The sequence below is a fragment of the Pelophylax lessonae genome (genome assembly GCF_965119305.1).
Source record: "Pelophylax lessonae genome assembly, chromosome: 5".
NCBI lineage: Eukaryota > Metazoa > Chordata > Amphibia > Anura > Ranidae > Pelophylax > Pelophylax lessonae.
The window spans coordinates 52,931,350-52,944,009 of NC_138772.1; the positions used below are offsets into that span (position 1 = coordinate 52,931,350).

At 43.6% G+C, this 12,660-nt stretch overlaps 1 protein-coding gene across 1 annotated transcript in view; it reads right to left on the reverse strand.

Moving 5' to 3' along the window:
- The window catches only part of VPS50 (VPS50 subunit of EARP/GARPII complex), a 428,941-nt gene that overhangs the window by 31,926 nt on the left and 384,355 nt on the right, over nucleotides 1-12,660 (reverse strand). The window contains exons 20-21 of the mRNA XM_082258038.1: nucleotides 9,742-9,848; nucleotides 3,357-3,478 (exon numbers count right to left, since the gene is read on the reverse strand). Coding sequence (XP_082114164.1) covers nucleotides 3,357-3,478; nucleotides 9,742-9,848 — 229 coding nt within the window. The remainder of the gene's footprint in view (nucleotides 1-3,356; nucleotides 3,479-9,741; nucleotides 9,849-12,660) is intronic.

Below are 12,660 nucleotides of genomic sequence, written 5' to 3' on the forward strand. Positions count from 1 at the left end.
CATCACCCTGAACACACCATCCCCACTATCAAACATGGTGGAGGCAGCATCATGGTTTGGGCCTGCTTTTCTTCAGCAGGGACAGGGAAGATTGTTAAAATTGATGGGAAGATGGATGGAGCCAAATACAGGACCATTCTGGAAGAAAACCTGATGGAGTCTGCAAAAGACCTGAGAATGGGACGGAGATTTGTCTTCCAACAAGACAATGATCCAAAACATAAAGCAAAATCTACAATGGAATGATTCACAAATAAACATATCCAGGTGTTAGAATGGCCAAGTCAAAGTCCAGACCTGAATCCAATCGAAAATCTGTGGAAAGAATTGAAAACTGCTGTTCACAAACGCTCTCCATCCAACCTCACTGAGCTCGAGCTGTTTTGCAAGGAGGAATGGGCAAAAATGTCAGTCTCTCGATGTGCAAAACTGATAGAGACATACCACAAGCGACTTACAGCTGTAATCGCAGCAAAAGGTGGCGCTACAAAGTATTAACTTAAGGGGGCTGAATAATTTTGCACGCCCAATTTTTTAGTTTTTTTATTTGTTAAAGTTTGAAAGATCCAATAAATTTCGTTCCACTTCATGATTGTGTCCCACTTGTTGATTCTTCACAAAAAATTACAGTTTAAAGCCCCGTACACACACGCAGATCGTCGTCATACAAATGTTCGTCTTTTCTCCCCGGGATGTCGGTGTCTGTTGAAAAGTGCAAAGACAGCACAAGGACAGCACAAGAATTTTGTCCGCAGACTTCAGCTGACTGCAGAAGTGATGTCATGTAATGGTTAACTTTCCCTGTGTTTTTTATTTTCTGAGCATGCCCAGTCTTGCAAATCTGCGGTCTGTCGGCTGATTTCTGTACTGACAGGCGAACAATCGTCCGTTCTGGTGTCTGCAGACAAAAATTTTCATGTTTGCAAGAAAGACTCTTGTCCGCGGATTGTGTGCAGACAGCTGTCGGAGGCACCATACTAACACGCATACAATCGGCAGATCTTTCGTCCGCCGACGTTTGTATGACGACGATCTGCGTGTGTGTACGGGGCTTTATATCTTTATGTTTGAAGCCTGAAATGTGGCAAAAGGTTGCAAAGTTCAAGGGGGCCGAATACTTTCACAAGGCACTGTACATTTTGTTTTAATTAAAATAATTAGAATGCCATCATCCATATACAGAAACAGAAGGGACAATGTAAAGTAAACAGTGTGTGTTTAGTATCAATTGAAGCCTTTATTTAAAAAGAGTATTCTCTGAGCGGTCCTTGGTGCTGATAATGTGTTCATACACAATCTGCACTTTGTTCATCTGTTGTCATCTAACTACAGAACACAGTAGTAATGTGAGCAAACAGGAATATCCACAGCCCGCCACAGAGAACCAGGCATCCCTTAAACCCAGAAGTGTCCCAGATGCTAAAGATTCTCAAAAGGCCGAAGGTCTTCAGCAAATCAGTGATCCCAGTCAGAGCCGTCTTATAGGTAACAATGAACAGTTGTCATTTCCTGTTTTTTTTTCCCCTAAAAAAAAAAAAACAACAAAAAAACAAAAATCCTGGTGCCTCGCTTTCAATCCTTGAATACAGTAAATGAGTGTGCTGGGCAGAAGTCTGCTAGGTGCATGTTGTCCCAGGTAAGTGACTCAACTATTTAACCTTTTTGCTGCCATGTCAGTTTCCTCATTTTTCAAATACAATTTACAATCTGCATATTTGGCCAGATTTCCTAAAATATTGTAAATTTGAAAGCAGAAGACCCAAATATTGAAAATATGAATGCAGAGCATCCATAAAATAATATGATGGTAGCTGAAAATTAATTTGCCACGTAAGTGTCTTTCAAACCTATATTTTCAGTAACCAAAGTTAATTTTATTGCAAACAAATCTAATTTAATCTCCAAATCTTTTGTAAATTTAAAAGACAAGGCTGTGTTGAGTGAACAGAAAACAAAATGTCATGTCTTTTATTTGAAAGCACTCAAAAGGTGAAAAAAAAATGTGATACCCAAAATTGACTATAGGCGATGGTTTAAAAACTATGTCAGTTTAAGGTTACCTGTAAAATGATGGCCCTAGAGATATTGATATCTTTTCGCTGTGTGTGACAGTGCGTTAATGTGTGTTACGCATTCGCCTTCTAGGTACAAACGCATGTTCTAGGTGTGCGTACGTTCACGCGCACAGGGTGGAGGGTCTTTCATTTTTGGTATATTCATTTTTATAATTTTAAGACTATAGTTTTTCATTTAAAGTGGAACTTCACTCTCTCAATCAACACTGCCTATTTTTAATACGTATGCTGCTAGACTTACTAAATAGATTGGAAGGTATATCATATTTACTTTTTTCAAACTTTTTCTCACATTTCTTCAGTTACTTCCTAGTTTCCAGGCAAATTATGTCATACATCCCAGGAGACTTCAGGAGGGGGGGAGGGGTTCTCAATCTAAGCACACCCTCCTGCCTGCATGCCTGAGCTAAGGGCAGATGGATTCCTGGAAATCAATGCTATATGAATCATCTGCCCTTACAAAAGATGACCACGGCCAGAAATGCTAGGGTGTGTGATTTCTCTGCAAAATAAAGCATGGAGACATGGATGGATGAGTTTGCTTTTCATTATAAAAATGAACTAAATCGTGTCTTTGGTTTGCTGTACTCAGATGCAGTGTAGTTCTGCTTTGATTAATCTTTGTTTACTTTAGCTGATGTGATAGTAATCTGTGGGTGACAGGATCTCTTTATGGAGACATTAGAGGTCTATTATATCACGGATGTTTGCCTACACTGAGGCCAGACATAATGAGTACACACAGTACTTTTTCTGCTGCTTTCCTGATCATAACTGGCCAGGATCTAACAGCTGTGGACGCAGAGGTGCTCAGAGCTCAGGCCACGGATCAATGACCTGAAAGCCAGAAGTAGTCTGAATTTCCCTAGGTGTCATTCAAGTTAGAAGAGGACTGGTGCTGAAACACAGAGCAGGAAAGTCTGTTTGGGGGCAGCACCAGAGAGAAAAAGAGTATTGCATTTCTTAAAGTGATAGTAAAGCTATGTTTTTAGGATTTGTTAAAAATTAAAACAAACATGTTAAACTTGCATGCTCTGTGAAATGGCATTGCACAGAGCAGCCCCAATCCTCTTCTTCTCAGCTCCCCCACTGGCATTACTAGCTCCTCCCCCTCTACTCCCTTGACACTGGTTGTGATATACAAACTTTAAACTTCCTGGGTAATATATTTGAACTTATAATAAATTATAATAAAAGGAAAAAAATAACAATTTTAACAAGGTCATCAGTTATAAACATACAATTTTGACAGGTTGGGAATAACAAAAAAGTACAACATACTGCATCATTTCTTCCGAAAAACGTATAGACGGCGTACAGATAGTAATCAAACAGCTGCGACATGCAGTGAATCACATCAAAGGCGATAGGTTTCAATATAGTCATCATCTGCATATACTTTCCTAAAGAAAAAAGAAAGAGAAGATGAATTATTTAGAATGATATAAGGAATATAAAGGGAGGATGTCACTGTAAGGCCCCGTTCACATCGGGGCGACGCTACTTCGCACCGCGACCTCGGAAGTCGCGGTGCGAGCAGCGCGCCGCGACCTCGGAGGGGCCGCCACGGACTTCATAACATTGAAGTCTATGGCGGTCGCCTCCTGGTCGCCCCAAAGAAGCTCCGGACCCTTATTCTAAGTCGGAGCGACTTGTGTCGCTCCTATTAGAACGGGTCCGCAGCTTCCCTATGGGAGGCGACCTACGGCGACCTGTGAGGCGACCAGGTCGCCTCACAGGTCGCCCTAGTGTGAACCGGGGCTTAAAGAGTAACTCCACTTTTATTGAAAAAACAAGCAATCCCCTCTGCGTGATCAATGTGCATTGCATTAACCTGTTTTGTGTATTCCCATTTTTTTCTTCTCTGAAATAAAAGCCATTTGTTTCACTATGACCTTTGTACCGATTCTTAATAGGAGGGTCTGTTTTCATTATAATAGAAGTGTGCTGATGAGAAAAGCTGAAGTGTCTGCAACCCATTTAGAAGTATTTAACTCCTTAACACCACGTCTCCCAGTCCTTTAAGGGGTTTCTGATGCCGGGAGGAGGGGTTTATGATCATATGACCACTGTGACTGCTGTCACAACGGTCACCTGATCGGAAAGCTCCTGATCGCAAGTGGCAATTGGGAGCTTTCGTTTAGGCGCCGGTAACTGTACCGGGAGCACGCTCTCGGCACACATTTGTTTACACTTTTGTATGCAAATATGCGGCCTCTCTGTGTCAAGGCTCACCCGCCAAGAGGCAGCATATTTGCATACTCTCAGTGCTAAGAGGTTAAAGTGGTTCTAAAGGTTGAAGGTTTTTTACCTTCATGACAACTATGTATGAATTTAAAAAGCCTTCAGTGTGCAGCTCCCTCTGCAGCCCCCCCAAATACTTACCTGAGCCATCCAGCGATGTGCATGAGAAACTCAGCTCTCCCTGGTCTCTCCCTCCTCATTGGCTGGGACACAGCAGCGGGAGCCAATGGGAATGTCAATCACAGCCAGTGAAAAGGGAGCGGGGGGCATGGCTGAGCCACGCTCTATGTGTCCCATAGACATACAGAGGTGGCCCCAGGGCAAGCTACATTTAGCAGGGGCTAGAAGCGCTGGCGGGGGACCCGACAAAAGAGGAGGATCGCCGCTGCTCTGCGCAAAACCACATAACAGGTAAGAAGAATGTGTTTATTATTTTAAATAAATAAAAATGGAGCCTTTAACCCTTTGTAGAGTAACTCCCCAAAATTGTAATTTCTTGTGCAGAGGGTGCCTAAAATGTTACTACTTACAATTACTTCTATGTAGTGCAGACATTTGGTAACATCAGACACTACCTGTATACAGAACACCTCCAAGTAGCCATACTGCATTGCATTTTACAGAAAATTACAACTCTGCAGATTGAAAAGAAGAAAGCTAACGTTTAATAACATGAAATTTCAATATTGTATAAGCTAAATTATTTATTTTTTTCATTTGACATCTTTTTTTTTTTTCATGAAAGTGAAGTTACCCTTTAAGTCTGATGAGGCCGATTTAGGTGAGTATAAAATCTTAGACGAGGGAATAAAAAAAAAAAAAACTCTGTAATCAGAGACACAAAATACAAATAGATCACCTAAGAAGTTCTCCAGGGCCATTACATCAGTCATAATACATTTTGATTTTTTGCTTTCTTAACCACATTGGACATGTTGTACCAGAGCCTAATTGTAATATTTAAGGCTGATTACTTCTAATACAAAGATACTGAATGGAAAGGCATTCTAAATATCAGATGTATCAGTTAGAAATTATAAATAATGGAAGATAATAGAGCAATTCAGACAGCAATTTCTCACAAATAAGAGACTAAAAAAAATAAAATAAAAACGGTTTAAAACATGTCTGCAGCAGATAATGCGTGCAATGATGATGAAACATCCATACATACAAATATATACACTCCATGTATGGCCAAAAGCAGTGCCATCCTAATAGCATTATGGGATTCTGGGCAAAGTATTGCACTGTGGCCCCTACCAGCCTGCATCAGGTGCTTCTATCTCCGTTCCCCCTTACATCAGGTTCCCCCATCACAGTGTCCACTTACATCAGGTTCCCCCATCACAGTGTCCTCTTACATCAGGTTCCCCCATCACAGTGTCCTCTTACATCAGGTTCCCCCATCACAGTGTCCTCTTACATCAGGTTCCCCCATCACAGTGTCCTCTTACATCAGGTTCCCCCATCACAGTGTCCTCTTACATCAGGTTCCCCCATCACAGTGTCCTCTTACATCAGGTTCCCCCCATCACAGTGTCCACTTACATCAGGTTCCCCCCATCACAGTGTCCACTTACATCAGGTTCCCCCATCACAGTGTCCACTTACATCAGGTTCCCCCATCACAGTGTCCTCTTACATCAGGTTCCCCCATCACAGTGTCCTCTTACATCAGGTTCCCCCCATCACAGTGTCCTCTTACATCAGGTTCCCCCATCACAGTGTCCTCTTACATCAGGTTCCCCCATCACAGTGTCCTCTTACATCAGGTTCCCCCCATCACAGTGTCCACTTACATCAGGTTCCCCCATCACAGTGTCCACTTACATCGGGTTCCCCCCATCACAGTGTCCACTTACATCAGGTTCCCCCATCACAGTGTCCACTTACATCAGGTTCCCCCATCACAGTGCCCCTATAGTGTATATCAGGTATCCCCATCACAATGTCCTCTTACATCAGGTTCCCCCATCACAGTGTCCTCTTATATCAGGTTTCCCCATCACAGTGTCCACTTGCATCAGGTTCCCCCATCACAGTGCCTCTATAGTGTATATCCGGTATCCCCATCACAGTGTCCTCTTACAACAGGTTCCCCCATCATAGTACCCGTACGAGGTGTGTCTAAAAAGTCTGGTGAATAGTATCCAAAATCAAACAAAACAGATGATACAAACAAATTACCTTTAATGGCCTTCAAAATAATTGCCATCCTTCACAAAACACTTTCGACAACACTCAAAGCCTCTGGAAGCTGTCAGCAAAGGCTTCTTTAGGAATCGATCGCAGAACCGCAGTCACACATTGTTGGATTTCCGCTTCGACCGCAAAACATGTGCCTTTCATGACGTTGTTCAGGAGGGAAAATAGAAAGAAGTCCGCAGGTGCCAGATTAGTATTCCGGATCAAACTGGTAGCAGCAGGTCTCATTCCCTGTGACAATGGTTCGCAGAAAGGATGGATCCTGGTCACACATGGTAATGAAATCTCCTGAGGTTTCCATACATTTTTCTTTCTGTTCGTCTGTCAGCTGGTGCGGCACAAACCGGGAACAGATCTTAATCTTACCCAAAATCTTTGCGGACGATGGTGAGCACCGTGTCCAATTTCTCCGCCATCAATCGTAGAGTCAGTCAATGATCTCAAACCAGAATTTGTTAGACTCACTTGATCATGTCTGGGGTTCTGCTTGTAGATGGCCGATCGGAACGTAGCTCATCCTAAGTAGTTTCCTTCCCGTTGCAAGAGCATTTGAACCAGTCGCAAAAACAGTTTCTGCTTACGGTTTCCTTCTCGTACACTTGCACCAAACTTTTAATGTGTCTCCGTTGATGGTTTCCCCAATTTGTAGCAGAACTTGATGTTCACTCGTTGCTCCACTGCACTGTGACCCTACCTCTCACACGGACTATTTTCAACTGTCTGCAGCGGGTTTACCCTGACGGTCATGTGTACTCAATGCTAGGTGGCGCTTCTCTACGTGTCTCTGGATAGCCACATGGATGCGCACACACCTGTCCCATGTTGTTGTTAAGATATCAGATCATTCACCAAACTTTTCAGACACACCTCATATAGTGTACATCAGGTATCCCCATCACAGTGACCTCTTACATTAGGTTTCCCCATCAAAGTGTCCCCATCACAATGGCCCTGACATTAGAGTTGTACTCACAGATCACAAATGCTTTTCCCACCTGCAATGAAAGGAGCTCATACTTTCTTTCCCACGCTGAGACTGAGGTGAGTTCTCAGTGCCGGCTCTCTTCTGCCCCCCTGGAGGAGAAAGCTGGATCCTTTCTCCAGCAGAAGCCAGCCGCTGCTCCTTCTGACGGAAGTGACATTGCAGTCACTCCAGACAAAGAGCATCACTAGCAGACAATTGCCAGTGTACCCCCCAACACAGCACCTGCCACCACCTTTTCCTTTTTCCTGGCCCTGATCATGCCCCCCCCCTGCACATCAGGCCCCTGGGCAGTGCCCAGGTGTGTCCATTTATTAAAATGACCCTGGCCAAAAGTTTGTGAACAGCTGACCATAAAAGCTTGTTTTATTTATTTAGCGATAACCATTTGGTTACATTTTCCTGATGGTGATACATAAAACTGAACAAAGAGTTACAGCAGCATCAATGTAGAAAACAGCATATTGACAGTTGGTACCACCAAAATACCCAGCTGCTGAAAAGCAACAAGAAGAACGTACATTATATTACCAAAAGTTTTGGGACACCGGCCTTTACAAGCACTCAAACTCGAATGGCATCCCAGTCTTAGTCCGTAGGGTTCAAAATTGAGTTAGCCCACCCTTTGCAGCTATAACAGCTTCAACTCTTCTGGGAAGGCTGTCCACAAGGTTTAGGAGTGTGTCTATGGGAATGTTTGACCATTCTTTCAGAAGCGCATTTGTGAGGTCAGGCACTGATGTTGGACGATAAAGCCTGGCTTGCAATCTCCGCTCTAATTCATCCCAAAGGTGTTCTATTGGGTTGAGGTCAGGACTCTGTGCAGTCCAGTCAAGTTCCTCCACTCCAAACTCACTCATCAAATGTCTCTATGGACCTTGCTTTGTGAACTAGTGCACAGTCATGTTGGAGAAGAAAGGGCCATCCCCAAACTGTTCCCACAAAGTTGGGAGCATGAATTTGTCCAAAATGTCTTGCTATGCTGATGCCTTAAGAGCTCCCATACCTGGAACTTAGGGGCAAAGCCCATCCTCTGAAAAACACCCACACATCATAATCCCCCCTCCACCAAATGATTTGAATTAGTGCACAAAGCAAGGTCAACACCTTTGGGGGGAAAAAAAAAAAAAAAAAGACAAATGTAATTTATGTACAGCGTTGCTTGACCGTGCAATTGTCATTTAAAATAACAGTGCCGTATAGCAAAAAATGGCCTGGTCATGAGGGGGCAAATCTTCCAGAGGTCAAGTGGTTAAAGCTGATCTCTGTGAAAAGAAAACATTGTCTAACTACATGAGCCATCTGTATTCTTAGTTGAATACTGTTGGGTTTTGTGAATAATAATCACATCTGTGCCATAATCCAGCATAAAATGTCACCTCTGTGCAGGATCTTCCTGTACTAAAAACCAGTCACTGCTGCACTCTGCTGGTGCAGGGTGACTGGTCTTGTCTCCACCCCCTCCTGTAGTTTTCTGCAGGCAGCCGTAGTGTGTGGGAGCGGTTAGGTCCCTCCCACAGCTCTGCTCTCTGCACAGGGTATGTACAGCACAGCGATAATGTCAGTGCTACTTTTATCTGGGTTTATAAAGTCATTTGGAGAAAACAAAGTAGATTTATATTCTTTGTGGCTATAAGAATATATTTAAGGCCTGGTTCACACCTATACAGGTTTCAGTTTGCATAATCCAGGTGCATTTTGCGTTTTTCAATACAGGTTTTTGATCCGTTGAAGTCTATGGAACCAAAAAAAAAAAAAGTCCCTGGCCCTTTCCATAAAATGCACAGATGTGAACGTGAGCCACAGGAAACCATGTTAAATGGACTGTAGTGTGTTTCTGTAAAACTGAAAATGCACTAAAAAATGCACAGGCGTGAACCAGGCCTAAATTAAAGTTTTTGTGCATCGTATTCAGCTTTTATGGCAGATACTTAATGAAATGCCTCTAATAAAACAAATAAATGAAATGACTAATTAATTGCACAGACAAATGGCAACACGCTTTCCTTATAAAGACAGCTGCAGCCCTCCCCCAATGACTGCTCTGCTTGTTCTAATAACTGTAACAAAGTAAGACAGTAATTCCAATTTCAGAATTTAATTATGAAAAAGACAGACTGTGTTTACATTACCTGCTTGTCATTTCTCTGTGCAGACGTCTCCGAGACGTGTGGTATAAATTAAAAGGGAAGCTTGTACAAGGTAATTAATCAGCAACAGACTTCTACTTACCAACAAGCCTTATTACATTGAGCGTTGTGTTGGTAAGGATGGGCGCATTCATCTTGTTTAGGCTGTAATCGGATCGCTTCCTACTGCGCAGGGTCTCTCTCGAAACACTTCATTAATACGCAAAGAGAAAAAAGTAAAAGATCAGAATTAGTATGGAGTGCTGATCTCTTGGATTTCCGGATATTGAAAGAAAAAAATCTAAAGCAAATTATCCCCTACTTGTGTGCAATTATTCATAGAACGGGGATGGCAGACAGAAGAGCTGACTGTCACGTGATCACTCCAAAGATTGCATCATCAGGCAGTATAATATGGAGTGAGTGACACGGATATAGCAAAGTGGGGGAAATGGGAACACTGGACTTTGTGGAATGCTTGCCACTTGCTTGCCCTGAGGTTGGTCACTTTATGTAGACATATGCATCCACCCACCCACCCGCTTATGTCTGCGGCTAAGGTAATGTGATTGTAAAGGCACAAGGTTTTTTTATCTTAATACATTCTATGCATTAGGATAAAAAGCCTTCTGTGTGTAGCAGCCGCCCCAGCACCCCCAATACTTACCTGAGCTCCATCTAGATCCAGCAATGTTGCAGGAGTGTCTCTTGGCTGCCTGGGACTTCCCTCCTCATTGGCTGATGCGGTAGCATGGCGTCATTAGCTCCCGCTGCCGTCAAAGTCAGTCAGCCAATGAAGAGGGCAAGGGAGCAGGCCCGTGGCTTCGTGTCTGAGGAGAAAAAGGGGGTGGGGCCGTTGCACAAATGCTGATGCTACAGATACTCAACTAGCTCAAAGGGAGGCTAGTTTTATAGCTTCTCTAATCAGCACAACAGTTTTCAGCTGTGCTAACATAAATGCACAAGGGATTTGTAATCATCAATTAGCCTTTTAACATTATTAGTTAACACAATGTACCATTAGAATACAGGAGTGATAGTTGCTGGAAATGGCCTCTGTACACCTATGCAGATATTCCAATTCCAACAATGTCTAGACTATTTCTGATTCATTTAATGTTATCTTCATTGAAAAAAACAGTGCTTTTCTCTCAAAAATAGTGACATTTCTAAGTGACCCCAAAATTTTTAACGGTAGTGTATATTGATTGGTTTGCACAAAAGGTATAGCGTCTACAAACTATGGGATTTATACTGGCCAGTTGTTCGTTACAGATGTAATACTGGTGAGGGGACACACTGGACACCTTTGCTGCCATGGTGCTAAGTGCTGGGTGTCCAGTGCACCCCTGTGCCTTTAAGGAGGGGTGGGCACTCTCCAGGCTCACCTGCCTCTGCCTATCCATTATAATGCATGTGCTTCTACCATGGAGGCTCTCATAAATTTACAAGTGTTAGGACTGCAGATAATAAAGGGATGCCTTGGAGCAGCTCTGCAGCTTACACATGTATTTCCAAATGTGTGCAAACTAAACCCCTGATTTTTATGAAAACTGTCAGACAGGATCAGGACATTGGTTGCAGGCTGGTCGGTATGTTGAGCTGGAAATTTTCTTTGCATGCGTTTCCCTTTCATGTGCTTCTTGCTGTGAAGGCCGGTTATAGGTTGGGGCAGTGGACAGCTTTTTTTGTTACACAAAATCCATCTCTTCCCCGTCAGAACAGAGACCTGCCTTGTTTACATCAGTAGATCTCTGTTCTGTGTGTTTTACCGAGGATCGGCGAGTGCCGGCGGACATCCAGTGCCCGGTACCAGCCAATCGGCTTCTGCTGTGAATAATCACAGCAGAAGCAGCCCGTCTGTGGCACGCCCCCCGCAGACAGAAGTGCAGAAACAAACACACACAGTGTCTCACAAGAGTACACATTTTTGTAAATATTTTATTATATCTTTTCATTTGACAACACTGAAGAAATGACACTTTGCTACAATGTAAAGTAGTGAGTGTACAGCTTGTATAACAGCGTAAATTTGCTGTCCTCTCAGAACAACAACACACGACCAATAATGTCTAAACTGCTGGCAACTAGAGTGAGTACACCCCTAAGTGGACATGTCCAAATTGGGCCCAAAGTGTCAATATTTTGTGTGGCCACCATTATTGTCCAGCACTGCCTTAACCCTCTTGGGCATGGAGTTCACCAGAGCTTCACAGGTTACCACTGGAGTCCTCTTCCACTCCTCCATGATGACATCACGGAGCTGGTGGATGTTAGAGACCTTGCGCTCCTCCACGTTCCGTTTGAGGATGCCCCACTGATGCTCAATAGGGTTTAGGTCTGGAGACATGCTAGGCCAGTCCATCACCTGTACCTTTAGCAAAGCAGTGGTGGTCTTGGAGGTATGTTTGGGGTCGTTATGTTGGAATACTGCCCTGTGGTCCAGTCTCTGAAGGGAGAGGATCATGTACTTCTTCAGTGTGTCACAGTACATGTTGGCATTCATGGTTCCCTCAATGAACTGTAGCTCCCCAGTGCCAGCAGAATTCATGCAGCCCCAGACCATGACACTCCCACCACCATGCTTGACTGTAGGAGACACACACTTGTTTTTGTACTCCTCACCTGGTTGCCATCACACACGCTTGACACCATCTGAACCAAATAAGTTTATCTTGGTCTCATCAGACCACAGAACATGGTTCCAGTAATCCATGTCCTTAGTCTGCTTGTCTTCAGCAAACTGTTTGTGGGCTTTCTTGTGCATCATCTTTAGAAGAGGCTTCCCTCTGGGACGACAGCCATGCAGACCAATTTGATTCAGTGTGCAGCATATGGTTTGGACACTAATAGGTTGACCCCCCCTTCAACCTCTGCAGCAATGCTGGAAGCACTCATACGTCTATTTCCCAAAGACAACCTCTGGCTATGACGCTGAGCATGTGCACTCAACTTCTTTGGTCGACCATGGCGAGGCCAGTTCTGAGTGGAACCTGTCCTGGTAAACCACTGTATGGTCTTG